Consider the following 26,694-nt stretch of genomic DNA (forward strand, 5'->3'; position numbering starts at 1 on the left):
CACTACTGAAATCAATGAGGATTTGGATCCTGTGCCTGGTCTGACCCAAGACAAGGTCCAAAGAAAGATTACCACTGAGGAATCCCTCAAAACTGGGACCCACTGCTGAACTCAGTGGCAGAGCAAACTGACAGACTCAGGCTTCCGAATCCATTAGCAAATTCTGCTCACAGAGCATATATGCTGTGGAAATCTAAGACGTGCTGCCATTTAATTAGTTGGATGCAGACAGCTTCAATCAGAACTGTTGACAATAGTCAACAGCAAAAGGTCCATTAACTTTGTTCATCTTGCTCAAGGTGTTGACTGACCTGCTGAATATTTCCATCAGTTTTTAAATTATAATCCTTCCCCACAGGTGCCCAATAAGGCACTGAAATTTGGACCACCAGTAAAAGCATTATTCTCAGTTTCAAATGGGTGATAAGAAGCTGGTTTTATACCTTGTTTCCCTGACTCCCTTCATTTTTGATTTAATAAATGTGCATTATTGTTGGTATTATTTGCATTCTATTCTCCTCCACAAATACATGCTACTTTCACACGAAGGTGAAATCATGATCAACAGGATGAGAGATAATCCACAGAATATCCACAGAACTGTACACTGCCTACGATCACTTATTTGTTAAATCCAACTTCACCTGGAATGGGCCTCCCAGCAAAAACTTCCACAAAGGAGCCAGCTCCAACTTGATCAGTAAGGCCTTCATAGAAATGTTTTGGCAGCTGGTTATGCCAAGCTCAAGATGAACAAATTGTCAAAGAGCTTGAATGTTTATGAATGCCTTTAACATTCACAAGTATTTAAAAACATTCAAGAACTACTAACAAAAAAAAACCAATCATACCATAAACATTTTTCAAAATGTCAATAAATTTAGAAAGATAGGTTTAATACAAGTTAACTACCTCACAGACACTATCTTACATTAAAATGAATGGAGTCGCCTGATCAGCAGCAAACTTGGAAAAGGTTCAGTGGTGGATTTCTAGTGTAAATGCTAGGAGAATGCAGAAGTTGGCACTTCAGCAGTGGACTCTGTAATATTTCTAGCATCGGAGCACAGTCAGTTCTGCGGATTCCCACATTTGCGCAGGAATCCTAAACTTCCACACGGTTTTGTAAGCTGACATTGCCCCATCAGACTCAAAACTGGCTCATTCACTATTTCAAAGTCGATGTGGATTGCCAACTTTCCAAAAGACTAATACACATAACTGGTACTGCCAAAGTAATCTTGCATAAAAGAAACAATCTTTGAAACACGGGTGTATAAGGGCAGATGCTTCATCGATATATTTGATCATCTTTGATGGGAAGTGAAGGGGAGCTGAAACGGGCTGTGTGGGAATTCTTATTTAGTTCAGAATGGGAAAAATTGCAACACCTGCTTCAAAAATCTCTTCAAATAATGTTAATCCCAGTGATACTTCTTACTTCACCTGGTGGCACTCGACAGTTAGGAAAGGAATACAGAAAAATACATCCCATTTCTTACCTTTGTTTAAGGCGGCGTTTTGCTGTTGTGGGAACATTAGCACCGTAACCATAAGAGAAAAGAACACGTTCAGCATCGTCCTCATTTTCCACTGCAGGAAGCAAGTAAAATATTATAACTATATGCCAGTAAAATTTGAAAAATCAGAATATACCTAATTAACCAGTTGGCAGCCTGTAAAATTAGTAATGAATGATCCATAAAATTACTTCAGCAAGCATTTGATGTATTAATGCTCAATACGCAAAAAAAACAACCAAAAACACCATTGTAGGATCGTAATGTGTGGAAAGCAGAAACACCATTCATTTTTAAGAAATCTTGCCCATCGTCACTTTTTATGTGAAACATACGGGACTAGTGGATATTAAAATATTTAAGAATAACGGTCTCCAATGGTTCATGGATAAATGTAAAATATTGTGACCCACAGAAATAAGACCCCAGATTAGCCACCCACATGCCACATCAATAAGTAATAAAACAGGTTATTACTGCAGTCTAAAATCTGGGCAATATCCAACTTGTGGCATAAGTGGCAAATAACATACCATGCAATTGCTTGGGAATGACTACATTCTGTCAAAGAGTCTAACCAGCTCTGACATTCAATGGCATTATCATGATCACATTCCTGACAATCAACATCTTAGCCGGAAACTCAACGGGACATGCTATATAAATCCAGGTCAGTGGTATTCCATACTGAGAGGTCCATCTCCTGATTCTCCAAGCCTTACCAACACCTATACAGCACCAGTATGGTGCAGTATCTTCCATTTGAGTGGACACAGCTACAACACACAAGATGCAAACTAGCCAGGACAAAGCAGTCCACTTGATTGGTACAAGTCAACTCAAACATCACGTCTTTGACACATCGAGACTGTAGAGCATTTGATCTACAAGGCACACAGAAGCAAGCTGCAAAGTCTTCTTTGGTAATATCTCCAAAATTTGCGACCACCACAACCTGGGACGAACTCAGCAGGTGTATGGCAGCAATACCATCTCCAAGTCACATGCCTTCTTAACTGGATATATAACTGCCACTTCTGCATTGTCACTGGGGCAAAATTCTGCAAACCCAACAGAATTATGGGAGTATCTTTATTCATCATGGAGACTGCAGCAGTGCAAGGTGGCTCAACACCTCTCCCTCATGAGGAGCTATGGAAATGTTATTACAATGCATCAGGTCCACATCAGCTCCCAGCAGAGCAACCCCCTCAATTCCATTTCCCTGTAATCTTGCAACCAACAATCTCTCACATGCCCATAAAAATCCCCCCCCCCCCCTTTAATTCTTTTGCACTTGCCTGCACAGTAGTGGCTAATTGACCTACCAGCATGCCTTTGGCATGTGGGAGAAAACTGAAGCACTGGCTATCATGAGAGAATGTGCAAACCCCACCTGGGTTCCTGGAGCTGTGAGAGTAAAACACTTAACTGCTTTGCAAAGATGCCTCAGGTAGTAACATGCCAGTGTTGCGAGCACCAGCCAATAAAACAAATTTACAGGACATTCTAACGATTAATCTTCAAAAAGATTAATGCTGCGAATAAAGTGAAAAGCAGTGAGTGTTGGTTTAAGTGCAGGTGCACAGCTCTTTGATCAGTGAGTACCATACTCTGGTCTCTTCACTTAACTCTACTGGATTCTGTCTGGACTAATGAGTGCATTAACACTCTATCCTTAATGATAAAAATAATTAGAAGAACATAGGTTCTGTGTGGTTGGTGCAGCTAAACACTAAGGATGTTTGTTCATACCATGTTTGTAGGCTAAATCTTAAATGTGACTTACTTTCAGCTGATTGCATTATAACACCATCCAGCTCCTGCTCTAGTTTCTCATAAGTCACCAGTCGTGCTTGAAGCTCGGAGTTTTGAGTCTGAAGCTCAGTAGTATGCTTGTCTGCTGATGCCTGCAGTCTGTAAAATTCTTTTGTTAAAACCTGTTGAGGCAATAACACAAGAAATGACCATTAACTGTAAACCTGTTTTTACATACTAACCTTAACAAGTAAAATACATATTGTTGCATGTAGCTTTCAATTAAGCTTCTACGTAACATGCTCACATATTATCTCTATGCATTATTTAACACAGGTACTCACTAGAGTTAACTATGCTGATAAATTAACAGTGAAATGAACTTTGCACACACCTGCAGTTGTACATGAAGAATCATGAACAATTGCAGAAAACCGGCCATTGTGCTGGAAGACAGATGAGTAGTTAGATATTGGATAGAAAAGGAGGGAAAGAGAAAGGGTGAGGAGGTGGATGAAATGGTGGGGATCCTGATGGAATAAAGAGAAATATGAAGTAGAGAAAATGAGGAATAGAAGTGCATGGGATGAAAGGAGCAAAGTGATAGGATGGCATGGGATAGAACATAGAACATTACAGCACAGTAGAGGCCCTTCGGCCCACAATGTTGTGCCCATCTTATCCTGCTCTAAGATCTATCTAACCCTTCCCTCCCACATAGCCCCCTATTTTTCTATCATTCATGTGCCTATCTAAGAGTCTCTGTCCCTACAACCTCTTCAGGCAGTGTGTTCCACGCACCCACCACTCTCTGTGTAAAAAAACTTACCCTTGACATCTCCCTTGTACTTTTCCTCTAATCACCTTAAAATTATGTCCCCTCATGTTAGCCATTGTCACCCTGGGAAAAAATCTCTGACTGTCCACTCAATCTATGCCTCTTATCATCTTGTACACCTCTATCAGGTCACCTCTCATCCTCCTTCTCTCCAAAGAGATAAGCCCTAGCTCGCTCAACCTATCCTCATAAGACATGCTCTCCAATCCAGGCAACATCCTGGTAAATCTCCTCTGCACCCTCTCTAAAGCTTCCACATCCTTCCTATAATGAGGTGACCAGAACTGAACACAATACTCCAAGTGTGGTCTGACCAGAGTTCTTTCGAGCTGCAACATCACCTCACGGCTCTTGAACTCAATACCCTGACTAATAAAGGCCAACACTCCATACGCCTTCTTAACAACCCTATCGACCTGCGTGGCAGCCTTGAGGGATCTATGGACGTGGACCCCAAGATCCCTTTGTTCCTCCACACTGCTAAGAGTCCTGCCATTAACCTTGTTTTCTGCCTTCAGATTCGATCTCCCGAAGTGTATCACTTAGCACACTGCACAGAAAGCTGTGGGCACAGGGCTAGTGATGGAAAGAAGATTTGGTGAACGAGAGGCAGAGGAAGTGATGGGGGAGAAGTTAGAGGAGATGGAGGGGAGAAAAGCCCTAGGAGTATACTTCATAAGTTGCTGGACGATTGCCCATACACCTGGACTACTGCTCAAGATATAAGAGTAATTAAAGAACAGTAACCATGAAAGTGAGGAATTGTGATGAACACCCATCTCTTCAACAGCATACTTCAGGAGGGAACTTTTAGTTTTTAACTAATTTGACCTATATTTGACTTTTAATTGCTTTGTGAAATGACTCAGCAAGCCATTCAACTTAAACAGTAATTGAGAATAGGCTATAAATGCTAGTCTTGACAGCAATGTCATGTGAATGAATGATAATAAAAAAGATGTGGAGACAGGAGATTGGGGCAGGCTAGGACAACAAACCTAGTTCAGTGTGGAGCAGCAAGCCAAGTCTTTACTTCTGCCTGAGGCAACGGATGCCTGCAGCATCCCCTTGCCTAAGGAGTGATAAATTCTCAGCTACTCTTTGGGGGTGTGGGTGTGTTCAGAAAATGTGCATCTTCTCTATGACTTCTTAAATTTGAGGAATTTCCCCTCTGTTGAAAATAGAAAATTTTCATTCAGAACAGTCATGACATGCAGAGGGACTGCTATAATCTGATCAGGGGTATTGCAAATGGGATACTAAAACATCCTGCTTGAACGTAAAGAGGGAAGATGCAGAATGTGCAGAGGGGGAAAGATGGTGTTGGGGTGGGGGTGTGAGTGGTTGAGAGAACAACAGAATGAGCAGCACAGTAAAAAAAAAAAATCAGTGGTCATCAGTTTTTTCGATCTTCCTCATTGGCTACACAGGTTAGATGAACCTATACCTTTCCTGTATGTCTGGGTTTGTCATCATTCCTGCTAATAACAAAATGAAGAGTACTTAAGAACAGGCATTATTGCCAAAAGGCAAGTTCCAGAAACACTTCTACGATTGAAATGGCAAAGATTAAATTATGCATGGAGACTGAATAGATGAAGAATTTTCTCATTGCATTTACTTGGTCCATTTTGCATTGAGAAAGGGAAGCTATGGGCAAGAGAATCAATCTGCTTTTTCATTTTGATCAATGCCTAGCAGGAGACATATTTAGATAATCTTTGAAAATAATTTGGCAATAATTATGTTCATTAAGCAATCTATTTCAAACCATGAACTCTGGCTAAATTTAGGGATGAAATTCAAAGTCACAAAATAATAAGATGAAGTAAAATGCCTGCCTTCATAAAAAGGCCACTCATTGATTGTCATGGGATTCCAAGCAGACTCAACGTCTTACAGTAAGTAAACCGTAAGTTTTTAATAATTGTTTTGGCCTTCATTATTAAGGTTAATGCTTTCCAAAAAAATTGTAACTCCCACAGGAATCTGTTATTTTTACTTTAGCGCAAGTTTTATTTGTTATTTTTATAAATAAAGTAGCAATTTTAGAGCATGTGTAACCCAGAAAAAAAGACTTTTTAATTATTTCTGGAAAGCACTGTTTGTACTCATTAGATCAACCTCAAAAGCTTATTTAAAGTATATTCATTTAAAAAAAAATTAGTAGTCAAGGTAGCAGTCTATAATCCCCAGAATCAGGCTTCTGATGTTTTGAAACATGGAATAACATTTGTTCCTTTCCAGACTTCTGGTGCCACAGTTTTGTCTAATGAGCTGAAACAACTTTCAGAACTATCAGATTTATTCAATCTGATCAAGGTGCTTTATAAATATTCAAGCACTCATATTTTTAATGGCCATTGCTGACTAATATTTTATCCGCAAATACAAGTTATTCTAAATTCTCTCTAAGGTTCTGGATTTTCTCTTAAGATTCACTCACAACTGAAACTTGAAACTCTCTGCTGCTTGTCCTATTGCCGTGTATTTGATCTGCTCAATCGTAGCCTCATCTCTGCTTTGTCTCCAGTCAAATTTTTGGTCTCCTGTATCATGGTTGTTCCTTCAAAAGAAGCTTAACCACCCACCCTGCTCCCCGGCTAGTCAAATCATTTATCACCAAATCTTGTTAACCAAATTAATTGTCTTCAGGGCCCATTCTCCTTCACCAACACCACTCAATACTCCACAAACATCCTGGAGAGTAAAGATCTCCACTGCCTCCTTATACCTCATCTCTTCTTCCTTCCAGTCCCACCTCCAGCATTAAGTATTAAAGCACATTGGGTTCATGGATCAGTTTAAAAGGAATGGGAAAAGACATCTTCCAAAAGATATAAACTCCAAATATAATGGGTCAAGTTAAACAACCAGACTCACAATGAAGGTATCCCCTTATTGCTTCAGCAGACATTATTTCATGCTGGGCTCATGTTCTGAGACTGTGGAAAGGTACTATGATGCAACCTATACAGCTAACATTTTTGGCTTCATAAAATTTGGTCCCAATAGTTTTGAAATTAGTTACACTACATTAAATAAATGCCATGAGATGTATATTGTGTTTGAATACAAAATGAATAGCAAAATTAAATAAAGACTGGTGAATCATTTGTGACATTGTAGGCAAGCTCCCAGTTAAAGAAATTCCTCAAACTTCAAGACACCACAAGAATAGGGTGCTGCAGGGGAACGTGCAGAGATGGAGGGCATTAAGGGCAGGGGTCCTACCCACTTTCCCTTAAAATCATTAATCCACATGAGGCACATTGTCTGTGCATCCAATACGCCTCTCTAAAAGTAGAAGAATTTAAATTTCTGCATGTATCCCTGGCAGGCTGGAACTTCATACCGCTAGTCTCACTGGACCTTACTGCTATCAAATCTCTGTTGTGCTTTTATTTATAAGAAGGGATAGGTACCCTCTCTAATTTGGGCAGGGACTTCCAAATGTTTAAAAATTCCTTAGAATGCTGGAAATGCTCAGCAGCCCCACAGCTATTTGCAGAGCGTGAAAAAGATTTAATGTTTCAGGTGGATGACCTTTCATGAGAACTGATTTTATTACATTCTGTTTGTTTTTATTTAAAAAAAAGCTTGAATACGAAATAACTACCAGAATTACATAAAGATGTCAAGCATTATCTCTGTTTCTCTCCATACAGAATTTGCCTGACTGCTGAGTATTTCTAGCATTTTCTATTTTATTTTCCTTTCCAGAAGTAAATATTAACTTTTGCAATAGCAACATTAACACTGGGAAGAAGACGCTTGGCTCCTGATGCCATCGTGATGCAGTAAGTCAGACATATGTGAATCTGGCCATAAGTCTACCACTTGCAATGATTTTAGGATTGGAAAATCATGGGTATTAGGGGGCATCTGCTTCCTCCAGAATTCTGGGATACAGGCAAGTAAACAGACAGCCAGAAATGGTTCCAATACATATTCCAGCCTTCATCCTTGCTTGAGTTCAATTAAGCTTAAGTATTGCAGTACCATTTTGCAAGGCAGTTGTTACACAGTGAAATGTGCAACTCAAAAAACAGGTCAAATTAGTGTGGTGTTAATAACATATAGTGTGTGTAATATAGTTTATTCATTCATCTTGAAATTATTTGAGTACATCTACCACTTAGTTGCTCCGAAATAAAATCAATTATTTTACCTCAAGTTTCTTCTGGTATTTATCACATTCCACCTGGCACTGCTTGAAATTCTTGGCTGTTTCCTCTTGTACCAATTGAGCTCGCTCTGCCTCAAACATTTTTACTTTTGTCTGATTCATGAGTTCAGATATGCGGCTATCTGTGTTGACCTGCAGCTGCCTAAACCTAGAAAGTAAAAGAGGTAGGAAAAATGTGTCATCTATCCTTTAGCCAATTTATATGAACCTACATAATGCTCACATTCTTATAGGAATATCTAATGAATACATTATTCAACAAGCCTTGTCCACTACTGGGTTAGCTGTTAAAGTGTACATGCCTTGACAGTACATCACATCGACCAGACTTTTCCTGGATCAATATGTGTTTTTCTTCCCAAGGCTTGTAAGTTGATCCGGTAACATTGGTACTTATTGTCCAGGGTTCAGGGTCAATAAATCTTTGTTGGCTCTGCATCCACATCTCAATGATCATTAACCAGAAAGGTTTGGGTACTCATGTTAAACGTGAACAACATCAGACTGGACTGAATTTGCAACAGATCATCGTTTCTTAATAATCATGATTTGGGCTTGGTACGTGAAGAGTGCATGCTTATTTGAGGTATTCCCTTTTAGGATATAAGAATACACACAATTGCAGAAGGCCATAGTTTGTGCAGACACAGCCATTTATAACAGTTTTAGTGGAGAGAAAAATTTAAAAAAAAAGAATTGAATAAAAACACCAATTGTGAATTCATAAAGCTAATAAATGTGAAAGTTTCATCATGTTCCTTCACCATCACTGGATCAAAATCCTAGAACTCCCTCCCTAATAGCATTGTGGGTATACCCACACCTTGTAAAAATTGTGTATAATTTATGTTTTTCTTGTGAATGGTGCTTAAATGATGCTATGTGCCTGTGATACTGCTGCAATTAAGTTTTTTATTACACCTGTGCATACGACAATACACTTGACTTTGACCTCAAGGACTGCAGTAGTTCAAGAAGGCAAGTCACCATCGCCTTCTCAAGGACAATTCGGGATGGGCAATTAAATGTTGGCTCAGCCTGTGAAGCCCACATGCCTTGAATGGATATATTTAAAACAAAATAAGCTAATTCACAATCAGAATATTCTATTGCAACAGTCCAATTATAAAGCAAAACGCTATAGTGAATAAGACTTTACGGGATTATCAAAATCTGAAAAGTGATTATTTGTGTTAAATGATCAACTTCCTTCATCACTCGTCAATGCTCTTCACACCTGTTAACTACATGGAACTACCTTTGAAAAGAATGATAACACATGAACAATAACATTTAACTATGGTAAATTATTCATGACTTCAAAGATTTTACAGTTTCATCCTGAAGATATCATTAACAATCCAATAATACATTACATTGAATACACAGATTCACCTCTTCAACCATCACTCATTCAATATATTGTGCCAAATAGCAAATAATTCATATGCCAATCAGTAGTTGGAAAATGTCTACAAAAATCATTTATAGTCGTTAGAGTTGATACAGCACAGAAACGGCCCTTTGGCCCATAAGTCTGTGCCGACCATTTATTTTTAGAGTACAAACTAAAATTCTATTTAATGGATCTTTCAATTTGTTTTTTTTCCCCAGTGAAATGCATACTACTCAATGAGTATGCTTTATTTTACACACACTAATCAATTCTGCTACAAGATAACCCTTCCTGCATTTACAGCACAACACAGAAAGAGGCAAGATTCATGGTATGTTCCAGTGTGTCCTAGCCTCATTCTCCCACCCCTTTCTTTTTCCCCCTTCCCTCACCTCACTCCTTAAATCTGAAAAGATTTCATGGCAGCCATCACAAATAGCGAGCGATGGCTGTGCACTCATCACCATAGTAAAGGAATCTCAAAAACGTTGTTCCTTTTTTCGTCTTGACCTGAACAAAATGCAGCTTGAGTAATTTCCTAAATCATTTTGCATCTCAGCTGTATCACAGCATCTGTCGTTGTTGGCTCAGAAACCTTACATTGCATGAATGCAAGCAATCTTTTTTTTGCTTGCTCGAAAACTCTGGGTATGCTCAACAACTGTAGCAAGGATTTACAGGCATTCAAAGCATGTATTTACTGCACTACAGTACATCTCTACTTCCAAGAGCGAATGGGGCAAGTACTGTACCATTTAATTTATATAATTAATCTAAAGTAGTAAACCTCAAAGAGAATTAAGCTCGTGAGCTGTTGCAAGAAAAATTGCAATTGTTAATAAATACCATACAAATATCTCTCTCTGTCTCATATATACACACACACATATATATATATATATATATATATATACACACACACACACACATATATATATATATATATATATATATATCTCTCTTAAAAAAAACCACACACACACATGTAAAATCTCCTTTAAGCTGTTGACTGCATAAAATGCAGATTGGGCATGCCCAAGTATGTCATAGCAAATTACTCGAGTCATTAACATTGCTAACATAGATCAACTTCTTTTATTAAAGCTCTTCTGCATTAAGCAAGCCCTTACAGAATTTCAGTTTGATCAAAAACACGATGACCCAATAGAGTGTTTATAAAACCTGATTTTTTTCTGCCTACTCCAGTAACTTAAAGCAAATTAACTTTTAAAAATAATGGAATCTGTTGTTTTATATGGTGCCAAACTTCAAGTAAACTTAACACTGATTTATCAAACTTTTTATTTTGCAAGATTGCTACTTACCAAGAACTTACATTTTAAACAGTTGGTGATTTCATGGTTTAAATCTTTATCCATTTAAACAATTTTAAGCAAAAGTCTTAACTTTGAAATTTCACACACCATTTAATAATTCTCACTTGGTAAAATGCATCAAATTGAAAAAAAAACTAGAGTTAGAAAAATTTTTAAAAAATAAAACACCAAGTTTTCCCACAGCAATTTACTTCAACAAAGGATCTTCAAGTATTGTTTATAGGAAGTGAGCCTAGGCTGGAAGAGGGTGAGAGAGAAAGAGGTAGGGATAGGCATGATGGTCCTAGGAAGCAAGGGAGAGCTTAGAAGAAAAAGGGAAAAGAATGCAGAAGGGAAAGGAGGGAGAGTGACAGCAGGAGAGTTAGTGCTGTTCAGCAGAGAGAAAAGTTATTGAGGGACTTTGGCCACATTTTTCAGCTTTGGTTTGGATCCTTGATAGTTCACTTCCTTATGCCTCCCTTTGAAGTTGTCTTGTTGCTTATCCCTAATCATTTCTCACTTACTGACCATTGCAAGTGTTTCCTGTCTCAGTGTAAAACATATACTAATCTACTGCCATCTTTCCCCCCTCCTAGACTCATATCTTCTCATTCACTTGATTCTTGAAGTCAGATAGCCACCCCAGTAATGGAAAACAAATAAGACTGCAGATGCCGGAATCCAAAACAAAAACAAATGCTGGAAGAACTCAGCCAGTCAAGCAGTGTCTCTGGAAAGAGAACCAGTTAACCTTTTGGGTCAGAGACCCCTCAGAACTGTTGGAGAGGGGAGGGTCTCAGACAAAAATTTATATGGATATAGGTTAGGACAAATCAGGGTACGAGTGCCATCAGCAAGACATCTTCAGAATCAGAATCAGGTTTATTATCACTGACATATGTTGTGAAATTTGTTGTTTTGCAGCAGCAGTACAGTGAAAGACATAAAGACATAAAAATTACTATAAGTTACAAAAATAAATAACTAGTGCAAAAGGGGAATAATGAGGTAGTGTTCATGGGTTCATGGACTGTTCAGAAATCGATGATGGAGGGGAAGAAGCTGTTCCTGAAACATTGAGTGTGGGTCTTCAGGCTCCTGTACTTCCTCCCTGATGGTAGTAATGTGAAGAGGGCATGTGGTGAGGGTCCTTAATGATGGATACTGCTTTCAAGGCACCACGTCTTGAAGATGTCCTCGATGGCAGGGAGGGTTGTGCCAGTGATGGAGCTGGCTGAGTCTACAGCCCTCTGCAGCCTCTTTCGATCCTGCACATTGGAGCCTCCATTCCAGGCAGTGATGCAACCAGTCAGAATGAAAGAAAGGGGTGAGAAAGTGGCATGAGCATGATGATGGGAAACAATGAGAGAGTAGTCCACCTGAAGCTGGAGGGTTTGATGTTCATTCCAGACGGTTTCAAAGTGCCTACATAGAAGATGCTGTTCCTCTAGTTTAGGTTGGGCCTCACTACAGCAGTGCAGGCCAAAGACAGACAAGTCAGAATGGGAATGGGATTGAGAATTAAAGTGGCATGCACCAGGAAGCTCAGGATCACCACTGTTGTCTGAAAGCAGCTGCTCCACCAAGCGATCACCTAATCAGCATTTGGTTGCTCCAATGGGATAGGGTAAGATGTGACTGGTGGTGGGATCATGTTGGAACTGGTGGAAATGGTGATGAATAATGTGTTGAATGTGAAGACCAGTGGAATGGAAGGTGATTATCAGAAGAACTCTCTCTGTCCTGTCCTGGCAGAGAGGGGGTGAGAGCAGACGTGTGGGAAATAAAGTAAATGCGGTTGACTGATCCATCCACTATGGTAGAGGGGAAGCTACATTTCAGGAGGAAGGAGGATGTTTGAGAAGTGCCAGAGTGAAAGGGCTCATTGACTTCAATACGACCAAATTTCAGAAGCAGAGTTTACCACACATGATTATCACATACAACAGAACAGATTTTTTTTGTAAAACTTGCAAGACCAATAGAGAAATACCATTTTTTTGGTTGAAATGTTCAAATTGAGTGACAGCAGCAGAATAATCTATATAAATGTCAGTCTTAGATTACCTATAATGAAAAATATCTCAGTGCACATTCTTACAAACTCATGTATTGCCTTGCAGCACAAATATATCTGCAGAAAAGGTTAAGGAACTACCAGTTTGGATGTCTTCCAAATACCAGATTGAAAATACTCTGACAGCATCTGTTGTTGAAGGGCATGAATGTCTGCAGATGTAATGGAATGGTTTTAATAGAGGGATCAGTGAATCAGGATCTAAAATGCACGAGGTAGTGTCAACCTCATCTTCTAGTGATGATATTTCATTAACACATGCATAGAGCTTAATGCACACAGCAAATTATATTTCAACTGTATGGATAAAATTTGCTTACACTTCTTAATGGGAACCAAAAGAACAAAATGTTGTTCAGAACCCAGGGTTTAATCATTTTTCATCACAACTTCTAAGTGAAGGAACAGAGGAGTAATTCACATCAGAGGGTCACAAAGAGGAATTCACCTATCTAACAATGAGCACTCGGAATATAGTGCTCACATTAATCTCTTCAGGAGTTGCTTTTAAATATTTTCTTTGACTGAATGAAAGTGCATCACAACTGCTCCTCTATGATTGCTGGGTTCCCCAATGTTATGAAGGCTCACAGAATGGTGAGGATTACATTGAGGAATAGCAATGTCGATATATCAGTCCATTTCCTATAAGTCTACACAGTATTTACATTGAGAACTTCTGCAAGGTTTACAGCACTTAAATGTTTGAACAAGTGCACATACAGATGTAACCTGTTCCAATGATGACAAAGAAACCGCAATATATTTACCAATCAGGATGGTGTGTTATTTGGAGGTGTTTCCATGTACCTGCTGGCTTTACCCTGTTTCATAATAAAGGTCCCATGTTTGAGAGGTACTGTTGGATTATCCTAGCTGAGTAACTACAGTCCATTTTGTAAATTTTACACACCATTGTCACTATGCACTGGCAGTGGAGGGAATGAATGCTTAGGGTGGTGGATGGATTGTTAATCAAGCAGGTTGCTTTGTCCTTGATTATGTCCAACACCTGAAAAGTTGTTCAGGCTGCATTCATCCAAATGTGAAGAGTACTTTATCATGTTCCTTACTTGTGTCTTATAGATGGAGGAGAGATTTTGGTGGAGTCAGGCATGAGTTACTCACCACAGGATACTCAGCTTCCAATTTGCTCTTGTAGCCACTGAATATTTGTAGCTGTCTCATTTTGGTTTCTGATCAATGGCAAACCCAAGATGTCAATGATGAGGCACTTAGGTAAGGTAATGGTATTGAACAGCAAGAATTGTTGGTTAGAATTGTTCTTGATGGAGACAGAAACTGCTTGGCATATTTGCAACACGAATATTACTTGCCACTCATCAGATCATGCCTGAAAGTTGCCAATCTTACTGCATGCTTTGTTTGCCGATGAACTGTAAATAGATTTAAACATTGTGGAATCATTAGCAAATTTCCAACATTCAGCTAGATGGAAGGTCTTTGAAAAAGTAGCTGAAAATGGTTGGGCACCATCCAGAGGAATGCTTCCAGTGCTCTGACTGACCTCCCACAAGTACAACCACCTTCCTTTGTGTATAGTTGAACTTCAATCACTCGTGTGGTTTCCCTTTGATGCTCATTGATGTTAGTTATTCCAGGGTTTTTTGATGACACATTCCCATCAAATACTGCCTTGGTGTCAAGGGCAGTTGGTGTTACCTCGCCTTTGGAATTCAACTCTTTAGTCTATGTTTGGATCAAGACCGTGATCAAGTCTGGAGCACAGTGACCACATCAAAACGCAAACTAGGCATCAGTGAGCAGATTACTTCATAGTAAATGCCACTTGATGGCATCATCAATTTCATCACTTTCTGATGATTAAGAGTAAATTTATTGGGCGATAATTAGCCATATTGGACTTTCCTACTTTTTGTGACCAGTTATCTGTACCCTGAAGGCTGTACTATTCCATCAGGAGTCATCTTTTTGGTTGTGATGAATAGCAATCTGCTCCTGGGAATATTTCACTGTTCTTCTGTGACAGCTATGTGCTTCAGGGCTGCTATCAGTAGAACTTTGATAGGATTAGCTCAAGTCTTCGAACAGATGTGACAACTTTGAATGCATCTTCATGGATGTTGAAATAATATAAGAATGATAAAGAAATTGTTGGCTCAACTGAGCAATGTATTAGTGCATGGCTGAATGTCTGCTTGTGCTCGTTTGCATCTGTGCACTCACACGGCTATGCGAACTGTCTGTGATTTTGGGGATGAGTGGGTATACGCCTGCCTTTGAATGATGGAACATCTGAGGGTCCAAGCTGTTAGTTGACAGGACAATTGAAGAGCAAGTTACATATCTTGTTAGGTCACAATATTTCTTACAGCATAGTCTAGTGTTTTGCATTGCATTCAGCGCTCACTATGATGTTTCCTCTGCATTGGAGAAACCAAATATAGATGGGTGACCACTTTGCAGAACACCACCTTTCCGCCCACAAGTGATGTAAGTTCGAAAAACAGCATGTCATCTTCTATCTGGGTGCCTAGCAATATTCAGGACTTAATGCTGAATCGAACAATTTCAGGTAACCACCCATTCTTTTCCTCTCTCTCCACAGATGTGTCTGTACCTTTCTGTTTCAATTTGTTTTGCTTTTCTTTTCTCTTATCAACTGCCAGTTTTTAAAGATAGTTCTTATCTTGATAACCATGATCTGTGCTCCATCACAGAAAGCCCCACTGTTTCTCCACTGTTCCCCTCTTTGCAACATAATAGAAACTTGTTCTCTCATTTTCCTGTTACGATCAAGGATTTATAACCTCTAAAGTGATTGTTTCTCCTCCCACTGACGCTGCCTGACCTGAGTGCTTTCAGTGTTTTGTTTCTGGTTTGGATTTCCAGCAACTTCAGATTTTTGATCGAAATACTTCTTTAAGCCTTGGTCTAACATTCTTCATGGTGTCTACCCTGCCTGCCACTTCCAGCTCCATTTGTATATTACCCATGAAAGCCTCCTGGCACATAGGATTTCCCTGCAGGAGTGAACGTCATCTAACGGGATCGCAGGATCTCAGTCCATGAATCTGGATTAACACTTCCAGGTCTCCCAGGCTCCCTCTCCTCAATCCCCTCAGCCAAATCCCATGCAGCACCGTGATGTGGTTTACCACAGAGACTGAAATCTTACATGTTCATTGTACAGCTAAGTTCTAACAGCTGTGCAAAATTGATGTGGTCACACGTGTAACTTCCCTTATCAGAAACTTTTGTGTTATTACATTAGGATCATAATTAAAAGCAGCAATTCTAATGCTGCAGCCTAAAACAGTGCAAGTGAAGTATGTTAGGATATTTTAAAGCTTCTATTATGGAGCTATGGAAGGTCTGGCCTTGATTTTTCATTTTGTCTGGACCCCAGACCAAGCATAAATGTTATCAATAATCATTATAGAGTGGCAGCACTGCTGTCTGGCTGAACTATACAATACTTCATTTCCTCAAAACACAACTAATATAATAAATCAATGTAGGAATATACACAGGGATTTTCTTTCCAAAACCCTGAGTGGATGTTACTCCAAAAGACATTGAGCTCTACTCTTCTTTGCCAAACCAATCCAAATTTGCAACAAACATGTTCAACCATGTCTGACATTGATGCCAAGTTGATTACTATCCTTTCTAAAATGCATTGAACATTATGTTTTGTCATGCCAAGGTTCAGATCAATTTTATAAAGGTCCACATCAAAGGAAAAGCTGTCAATCTGTAGAAAAGAACTTAATAACACCTGAAAATTCACACTTGCATGTCAGGTGATGGCATGATTAAGATCAGCTATGACACATTACTTTAAAAGATTGCAGAAATTTAGCTTTGAAAATAGAAGGTTGAGAAATAATGTTATAAAGATGTTTAAATAGAAATGCAATCTAAAGCTTTTAAATATTGAGGGATTCAATGGGGGTAAACATAGAAACTACTTAATCTGCACTAATGATTTAGAAAAAGGTGGCAAAATCTTAAAATCTGAGCTGGGCCATTTTGGAGTGAAGTTAACGACATCTATAACATAAAAAGGGTAGTAGAATTCTGACAATATTTCCTGCAAAAGACCAGGAATACCAAGTTAATTGGATGGAATGTGGAGAGAATAAATGAGATTACTGAAGGATTAGTGTAAATGGGTGCATGATGGTCAGTATGGATTTGGTAGGTTGAAGAGCTTGACCCATGCTTTTTGAATCTTTGACTCACTTTTAGAATTCTGTTGATTTTTTTTAAACTTCTATACCTCTCAGCACATTGACAGAAAAAATATTCTAATCTATCTTTCTTGTTCTAAAAGGGATGACTTCAATCATTCTTATTTTTTTATTTGTTGGCTAAATTAATCAATGTTGGTTCCATCTACATAAAACTGTGGCATGAAACTTTAGATAACTGGCTCCCTTACCCTACAGTTAAAAGCTGCAGCCACAGTACAGATCTGTGGACAGGCACCAGTAAAACAGTGCCAATTTGAGTGCATACTCCAATTGGTAATTCCAGACTAATTTCCTTCTAAGCCAATAGGTTGCTCCAGTTCCAGATTCTCTCATTTTTGCTTGGCCTCTTATGTGGAAGGCTGCTGAATGCTTTCTGAAGGTTCACATCAAATTTATCTACCACATTAGTTACCTCCTCAAAAATTTAACTAAGTTTATTGAACTTGCTCTATCTACCCGCAATAAATCCATGTTGTTTATTTCCGATAAACTTCAATTGCTCCATCCTTAATAAGTGAAAATAGTAAATTCCCCTCAACTGACACTTGACAAATAATACAACTATAAAGTTAATCTCTCTACCTTCTCTAAAATAATGCTCTGACACTGGCAGTTTTTCCAATCTGGGGCACAATTCCAGAATCACAAGTGGTCAGGAATATTACAATTTTCTCAAGCACTTATTTTAATAACCCAGGACGTGGAAATCACCAGGACTTGGTATTTAACTCTTATTAATAGCTTGTGCATTATTATGTATTTGCTTCTACAGCATGTACTTAGTTCCCTTCTTTTTGATTTATTTTTAGTTTTTCTGGTACCTTTGGCAAATAATCCACCTCCACTATTGAGAAGACCAATGTAAAGTAGATAATCATAAGCCTGTCATTTCCTGATTCTAGTTAAACTATCACTTGCATGTCATTAGGATTCACATGTTATATGAAGCTAATATTCTTCTCTTTCTATATCTGGAAGAAACCGAACTGGGTTTGAATCATTCTAGTACTGGGTTTGAATCATTCATAAGCAGGACAAAAGGAATGCAGAAGCAAGGTTTAAACACGAGAAGCAATGAGTTAATTCACATATATGCATCACTCCAAATTTAAAGCCCTTCATCGACTTTCAGACCACATCTCTTAATTAAGCTGTTCTTCTGATGTAAAAATGGCCTTTGCTCAAATTAATACCGTAGCAGATAAGAATACCAAAGGCTTCAACCGAGGGATTCCCATGTGCATAATATGAATGGCTTAGAAGCAATGGTGCCTGGCTGAATGATCTTAAAGAAAGATATACACTTAAGTAATCTGCTGACTTATTATCCATGGATCTGTATGCTTGTGAGGTCAGCTGTGCATTACCGAGACTGTTGGAAAGCATCCTGCCTTCCTCCAGAGCCCACCCTGGTGGTGTCCAGTGGATCCTGCTCACCATCCGGATTGCATTTAATGTCTCGTGCTGGCAAGTTGGAACCTGGGTTGGGAACACTGGGGATGAGATGGCTAGAACGCGGGTAGTTTACATACAAGCTGAGACTCACACACTGAAACTTGCATAGAAGTTGTTAAATCCCAGGAAGGGTTGACCATTGTATAAAATTGCAGCCTCTGTGTCAATGCCAGCAGCCTTAGAGCATCTGTTTTTTTGTTATTTGCAGGAACTGCTTGCTCCTATCCCTCATGAATAATGAGGACGCAGTGTAGATGAAAAAGATAACTATATTAAAGAAACTCCTTGAAAATGGAAACAATTATTCACAAATGCCTTAATTAATGATTAATGCAATGATAGGATCAGGCAGCTGGGAATACAACTTTCTCATATTGCTGGTGACTGAGCTGAAGAAAGGGTTCCATACATATTCAAAGCATGTACACTGTGTGCTTCTCTTCTTAATACTGAGATTTCTAATGATAGATAAAAGCCAACAGAATATTGGAGTATTTGTTTTTCTCCCCCAGATTGAACATTCAAAGTTTAAACTCTGTGCTGCCATGTTAATGGTGTAGAATTACTTTTAATATGCAATTGTCCTTCCAATGCCAGACTACACAATGATGTCATAATAACAACCCAAGACTAACTATCAGCATTGTCAACAGATATGAAGCCTAACTGCAATGTAAAATCCCGGAATTTAAAACAGACCACTTTACAATATCAAGACACATCAAAGAATGAATTGAACATCAAAGACTATTTCAGCAACAAATGGTGGAATTCAAGGAAAGGACTTCAACAATGGAAAATCAATGAAGCTTCTGTCATTTATATTCCCACCATTCATTTGGGCAGCTATGGTTTTCTTTATAAGTAGTTTGCCAATATCTTTATCACCATTTAGACCTACAATTTTTTTCAAAAAGAAAGGTTTAGATTAAGAAACAAGGCCAAATGGCTTAGCACATGTTTAAAAAAAACTTTTTTCTGTACTCCTTTTCCAAATGATCTCCCACAGAGCCAGGGTAAGAGCAGGCTGTCACCAATTGATGCATGGAGCTTTACAATTGGAATCAGCTTTCTTCCTGACAGCAGAATGCATCAGTTAAGACAGTTGTCCAAGCTGGTACACTTCCTCGTGCACTGAAGAACAACGATATGGTGAATCTTGGCAAATTTTATATTACTGACTGTGTGATGATCCTCCTGATCCTAATGAAGAAGGCTCTCAAGGTAAAGAGTATAGCTGTGCGAAACTACTAGACAGGGATCTTGGATTGAACATTGTACATCGTATGAAGGAGACTGCAGAATCTGTTGAAGTGGAAATTTCTGGCAGATAGTTTGCAATTTAAAAGGTGGCTGTGGAATGATAAACCTTTCCATGGCCTACATATCCAAAGACCAAATAGTTTACATATAGTTTGGTAATTTTGGCCTATGTGACAAGATAACAACAAAGAAACATGATGCCAATGGCCAATCAGCAAGGAGAGCCAATCAGGAACTGTGTGATCAGTTGCATGGTGTTCAATGGGGATGAAGAGAAGGAGGCATGAATATCAATGATGGAAGAGGAGCTGTCTTGGTCAGTCAGACTCAAGGAGGTACTTTTGGCTCAGGCAGACTACCTGTGGAATGACTGCACTAGGTAACTATAGGCTACATTGGGGATCTGGGAGTAGAACAAAGTGACTTTTAATAGTGACAGATTTTGTAGGTGTAACTCACAAAAGAATACAGTTATCTGTCTTATTGTAAATCATGAAGTCAAACTCTTGTAAGGGTCAAAAACGGTGGAACGACTCTAAACCAACACCATGCCAGGAATACATTGAGCATTTTTAACATCTAGCTACATGAGGATGTTTAGCAAACAAGTCTCCTGATTATATTCTTCCATTCAGTCTGCAAAGATAACCCTGAGTTTCCTGCTGCTTGTCACTTTAATACTTCATTCCACTCTGATATCTGTCAGTGATCTCCTAAACTGTTCCAATCAACCCAATGTTAGCTAGATGAGCAAGTACCTGTCCTGGCACATTGCAACTCTAGGAACACAATATCTACTGCAAGGTTATCTATCTGTAATATTTATAACTTTAACTGAGGTTTTCTCTCCCCACAGATACTGCTTGTTCTGCTGGGCATTTCTAACATTTTCCTTTCTAGTTTCAGGTTTCAGCAACATCTCTGAGTTGCATTTTAGTTTAAACATGTTCCTTTGTTGTTTTCTTTCTCTCTACCTCCCCCATTAATCTCGGGCTTTGTAAACACTGGAATCACCTGGAGAACCCCGGCCTTGTCTGTCAGAAGTATACCCATTGTCATTTCCCTTCTTAACCCCCCTACCCACAACTCCCTCTCTCTAACAATTTGTTTTCTCACTTTTAGAGTTCTGACAAAGGCCTTCAACCCAAAATGTTAGTTCTGTTTTCTATTTTCACAGATGCCACCTGACCTACTGAGTGTGAGAGCATTTTCCATTTTTACTCTTGATCTATACAGGTCATCATCACAACTCATTATAGCATCTGAACAGCACGATAGTTTCTCAGATTTTCCCTGCTATCCAGGCTTTAATGTGGTGTTGGTATAGTTATGGGTTCCATGGTTATCATACAAGTGCATTATTCTCCAGCTTGAATATTTTTGCCTTCCAGGAAGTATCTAATTTCTGCGAGATGTTCAAGTAGGCATTGTTTCAGGATAACAAGTTTATTTAACATGTGCAACAAAATTAGAAATTACGTCATGGTGTTTTGAATACCCTGGCCCCAAACAATGATCATTATCTCAACAACAGCTAAGGGCAGGCACGGTAGTGTAGCGGTTAGCGTAATGCTTTGCAGCGCCAATGACCCAGGTTCAATTCCGGCCACTGTCTATAAGGAGTTTGTACGTTCTCCCCATGTCTGTGTGGGTTTCCTCCTACATTCCAAAGACGTAAGGGTTAGGAAGTTGTGGGCATGCTATGTTGGCGGCGGAAGCGTGATGACACTTGAAGGCTGCCCCCGCCACACTCTACGCAAAAGATGCATTTCACTGTGTGTTTCGATGTACATGTGACTGATAAAGAAATCTTATCTTACTGTGATAATAGCAAGATGCTAATTGTCAGTAAAGTTACACCTGGTACACAATAAAAAAAAATGCCTGCAGTATTACATTCCCAAAGTCACTGGGATTGGATTTACTGCAGTAGTGGAAACCATGAAATTCAATACTTATTATCTAAATATTTTTCAATTTTTTACTAACAGGGAACACAGGAATTCTACATTTTCTGGACACTCAATTTGCCACATATAAAACTTACTGTTCCAGAAGCTGGTCATATTTTGCCTGGGCATCCTTTTCTGCTTCATTTGCCCGGTCCTTTTCTGCAATTGCATTGTCCCTTGCTTCTCTCAAATTTCTGAATTAGAAGAAATCAAAACAGTCAGAACAAAACTCCACATGGAAATATATTTTCATGTGCGCTTATTTATATCCTTTAACTGCCTTACCTTAGGAAATTCAAACATATGTAACCTTTGTCCATATAAAACTTTGGCAGAGGTGCAGACTAGAATAAGCTGTAAAATGTATATACCCATGTACAAGAACTAGCAACTTGTTTGAAAGTATTCACCTAACACCACAAATGTTAATCTCCTGATGGATAAGAAATTATGAGATTCTAAGTTGTGAAGTGATATGATATTAATTTAAAAACATTAAGATAAAATAAAATTTAAAAAATTAAACCACTTACCTGTTCAATCCAGGTCAGCTTAATTAGCTGAGTTCTGCACCTACTCTCAATGCAACATACAGGTGCAGCAGTCAACAATGAGCTGATCCACAAAGAATAAGCCCGTCACTTACTCTTTGTGGATCAGCTAATGAACTGCCAACAAAAGGCAAGTAAGAGTGAGGGGCCACCAGCAGAATGGATAGCCACTTGGTCTCAAGAGAGAAAGTAGAAAACTGGACAAAAACACCCATTCACATTAACAGAAAGTAGAAAGTGGAATCCCACAGGGATCAGTGCTGATTGTTGTCATTAACAATTTAAATAAAAGGTCTTGGCTTTGTAGTCAAAAAACAATTTCTAAATTTGCTGATTACAAAATTGGAAGGGACAATCATTACTGAGTCAGAATGCACAAATCATGTGGAAACATTAATTCTGCAGCCTGGGAATAAAATTGACAAATGAATTACATTTAAGTTACATTTTAGTAGGTAGTAATACGGTCGTATTTATTTGGAAAATGAGCTTCAAACGAGCAGAAGAACAAATGGATTATGGTACAGAGATGCATACTGAAAATACAGAGATATATTAATGAGACCATTAAAAGAGTCAGAGGTTTCTGATAAAGATGAGAAACTGAACTCTACTAGGCCTGTATTCTCTAGCATTTAGAAGAATGAAAGAAGATCATTACAACATTCTTACAAGGCTTGACAGGCTGGATGCAGGCAGATGTTTCCTCTGGCTCAGGAGACTAGAACCAAGGTTTAAATAAGGGGCAGATCATTTAGGACTGAAGTACAGAGAAACTTCTTCAAACAATGGATGGTGAATCTTTGGAATTCTCTATCCTAGAGGGATGTAGAAACCCAGTCACTGAGTTCAATCAAAAAAGAGATCAATTGGACTTCTGGAAGTTAAGAGAATTATGGGATATAGGACAGTACTAGAAAATGGCTTGGATGTAAGAGATCAGCCATGATCTTGATGGATGGTGGAACAGGCTTAAATGGCCTTCTCCGGCTCTTAATTCTGAAAATTCTTCACACAATTTGATTTAAACCTTAGACCAAAAATGAGAACACCAACTATGCAAGAATAAACAGGATGTATCTCTTTTCTCTTGACAACAGAAAGGCAAAGAATGACTTTAAAATTATGAAAAGTTTTGATGGAGTAGAGTCAGAAAAGTATTTCCACAAGTACGCAGAGTAGAGGAAATTTTTACAAAATAATATCGAGGAAACTGTATAGAGAATTCAGAACAAATTTACTTACCCAGAGAATCTTGAGATTGTACACTCTCTACCGCAAGGAATGGCTGAGGCAAATAATATACACGCATTCAAGGGGGTGGTTAAACAAACATACAAGGGATCAGGGACATGAGGGCCATGTTGAGCAAGTCTTTTGAGGAAAGACAAATACTGGCAAGAACTGGTTGAATTAAATGGTTTGCTATTGTGCTGCATATTCTGTGTAATTCCATGCAAGAAATGATGCAGTGATTTGGAAAAAGAAAATCCATTCAATTTATTCTTAAAAAGGGAAGCAATGTTATTGTTATTCATCTCTTTGTGCTTGACTGCAAGCAGCAGAATAACAAATTTAAAGTAATGTTCTGCCACAACAAATCAGATAAAACACTGAGATTGTTATCATCACTGCTTGGAACTTATGATATTTACATGGGAGCAGGGCATTTACATAAAAGTTAAAACCCAGCACCTAAGCAAAAAGAATTCTAAATTGCGTTCATCAAGAATTGTATGGTAACATATTGGCAATGAAGCAGCAATAAGAAAAATCCACAATATGAAAGGTACATCCATACATGATGTGCATCAGAGAAAAGTATCCATGTGTGATGAATGATTGAATGATCACTGTGCAGAGCAGAAGTTGCAAAAACAAACAAACTGCTATAGTATGTAAATATATTTTATAGAATTTTAATCTAAGGAGTGATACCTTTACAGAAATATATATCCAACCTAAAAATTAGATATTATGTGATTGCCATAAATGAGATTTAGAGACAGTTAATAGGATTCAGAATAAAGGAGTTTTATATCTTTAAATCTGAAGCAATTCCAAGGAAACAAATAGATTGCTTTAGAAGAGAATATAAAAGTGTATGAAAAAAAATCAACGTAAACATTGCTATATAGAAACCAAATTGAAACAAGAAAAGAAAGATGAGATGGAACATGTTAAAAGAGACAGAAAGAAAAAAAATAAAGGAAATGGTTTTAATTTGTATAAAGTCTCCAACAATAACTTAAATTTGATTGAAATAGAATTAAGTGCATATTGTCAGAGAGGTTTGATAGTTAAATCATCACAAGTATTCAGTTAAACCTGAATGGTGTTGACCTAACTTCTGCTGGTATGTTAAGATAGCATCTGGTGGGCAATTACTGAAACATTCTGCCCTCCAAACTGTCAAATCTCTTGCCAAGATCCTGGTAAAATGCAGCCTATGAAAGTGCACAACAAATCAACAGCAACATATTTAACTCTACACACAAGGAAATTGGAAGTTAATTTCTAGTTTACTCCTTAATAAATCCTTAATAACAGTGAGCACTGTTAGCCTCAATATCCAGGACAACTATTGTCTGATTCAAAAGAAAAACAGATACTTTATTTTAGAAATTAGATCAAAGTTTAGAAAATAGAAAGTACGAGGCATATGGTGTAAGAATATTTGGTCATAAGGTTGTTTTTGCTCATACCCTTCTCAGCCACTAACAAAATGGATTACTGCATTAATTTTCTGCTGGATGTCCAGAAATCAATCAACATACTAGCCGTAAGATTAACTGCTGCAACTAAAGTGGACATCAGGCTGAAGTACAACTTTGCTGCATATGGCAGCATCCTCCTGCAATTCAGAAGGACATGGTTTGAAGCTTAGCTCTGAAGATGAGCACACAGTCTAGGTATACGCATCAGTTTTACATTCTGAAAGATGCTATTTTTTGCGTGAGATGTTAAAGTAAGGTGTTGTCTGTCCAATCAGTAGCCATAAAAGCACCCATAGTAATATTCTAAGGGGAAGAAGAAAAAAGTGATCTTTGCTGGTCAAACAGAGGTTTATTCTCAACCATTTATACCAGACCTTTAATATGGGAAAAACATCAAGATTCTTTATAGAGGTATTACCAGACAAAACTAGACTTGTGGGAAAAGGAGAAAAGTTACTTAGAGGGAGGATGAAGAAGTTGACCTGGCACCCATTTTAAGGAAAATCTTTAAGTATTCGAGGTAGCTGGAAATGTGAAAGTGCTTTGCATGTTTGCTGGGAAATGAGAGCTGGATGCATGGGTGCTAAAAACAGAGGAGAAAATTTGCAAGCAACTAGACTCACAGTAACAGATACTCAAGAGATTCTGCAGATGCTGGAATCTGGAGCAACACACAGAAAATGCTGGAGGAACTCAGCAGGTCAGGCAGCATCTATGGAGAGAAATAAACAGTCGACGTTTTGGGTCAAGACCCTTCATCAGGACTGGAAGTAATAGATACTTCCAGATAGACGGAGATGAAAGAGTTTAAAGATGAGCTAAGTAACAAGGCCATTAACAAATTTAAATCCAAGGATGAGAACTTTAAGTTACAAGCACGGGAAGATTAGAAGCTGATTCATGACAATAAGAACGAGATGGCAGGTGGAAAGACAAAGAACCATTTGCATTTATGCTATGCCTTATGGATACCCCTAATCACTTTACAAACAGTGAAATGCTTTTGCAAACATAGACATGCTGTAATGCATGACATGCAGCAACCAACTTGCATGCAACAAGGTTACAGAGTCACACAGCACACAAACAGGCCCATCGCTCCACCATGTTCATACCAACTTGTTTGCCCATCAACATGAACCCCATTTGCTTGCATTAGGACTGCATCTTTCTATGCCCTGTCTGTTTAAGTGTTTGAGGTATTTAGACAAGTGTTTATATGTTAATATATCTGATTCCACCAACTCCTCTGGCAGCATGCTTCAGATATCAACCACTCTCAGTGTAAAACAAAACATACCCCTCAGATCCCCTTTAAAACTCCTTTCTCTCACCTTAAACCTATGCCCTCTTAGTTTTAATACCCCTACCATGGGTAAAGGATCTACTTTATCTATGCCTCTCATAATCATATATACTTC

At 38.5% G+C, this 26,694-nt stretch overlaps 1 protein-coding gene across 2 annotated transcripts in view; it reads right to left on the reverse strand.

Moving 5' to 3' along the window:
* Positions 1-26,694, reverse strand: part of pibf1 (progesterone immunomodulatory binding factor 1) — an 84,654-nt gene that overhangs the window by 30,416 nt on the left and 27,544 nt on the right. For both annotated transcript variants that reach the window (XM_052026711.1, XM_052026712.1), the window contains exons 10-13: positions 22,101-22,199; positions 8,288-8,453; positions 3,310-3,460; positions 1,503-1,593 (exon numbers count right to left, since the gene is read on the reverse strand). In XM_052026711.1, coding sequence (XP_051882671.1) covers positions 1,503-1,593; positions 3,310-3,460; positions 8,288-8,453; positions 22,101-22,199 — 507 coding nt within the window. The remainder of the gene's footprint in view (positions 1-1,502; positions 1,594-3,309; positions 3,461-8,287; positions 8,454-22,100; positions 22,200-26,694) is intronic.

Source organism: Pristis pectinata, chromosome 11 (assembly GCF_009764475.1).
Source record: "Pristis pectinata isolate sPriPec2 chromosome 11, sPriPec2.1.pri, whole genome shotgun sequence".
Taxonomy (NCBI): Eukaryota; Metazoa; Chordata; class Chondrichthyes; order Rhinopristiformes; family Pristidae; genus Pristis; species Pristis pectinata.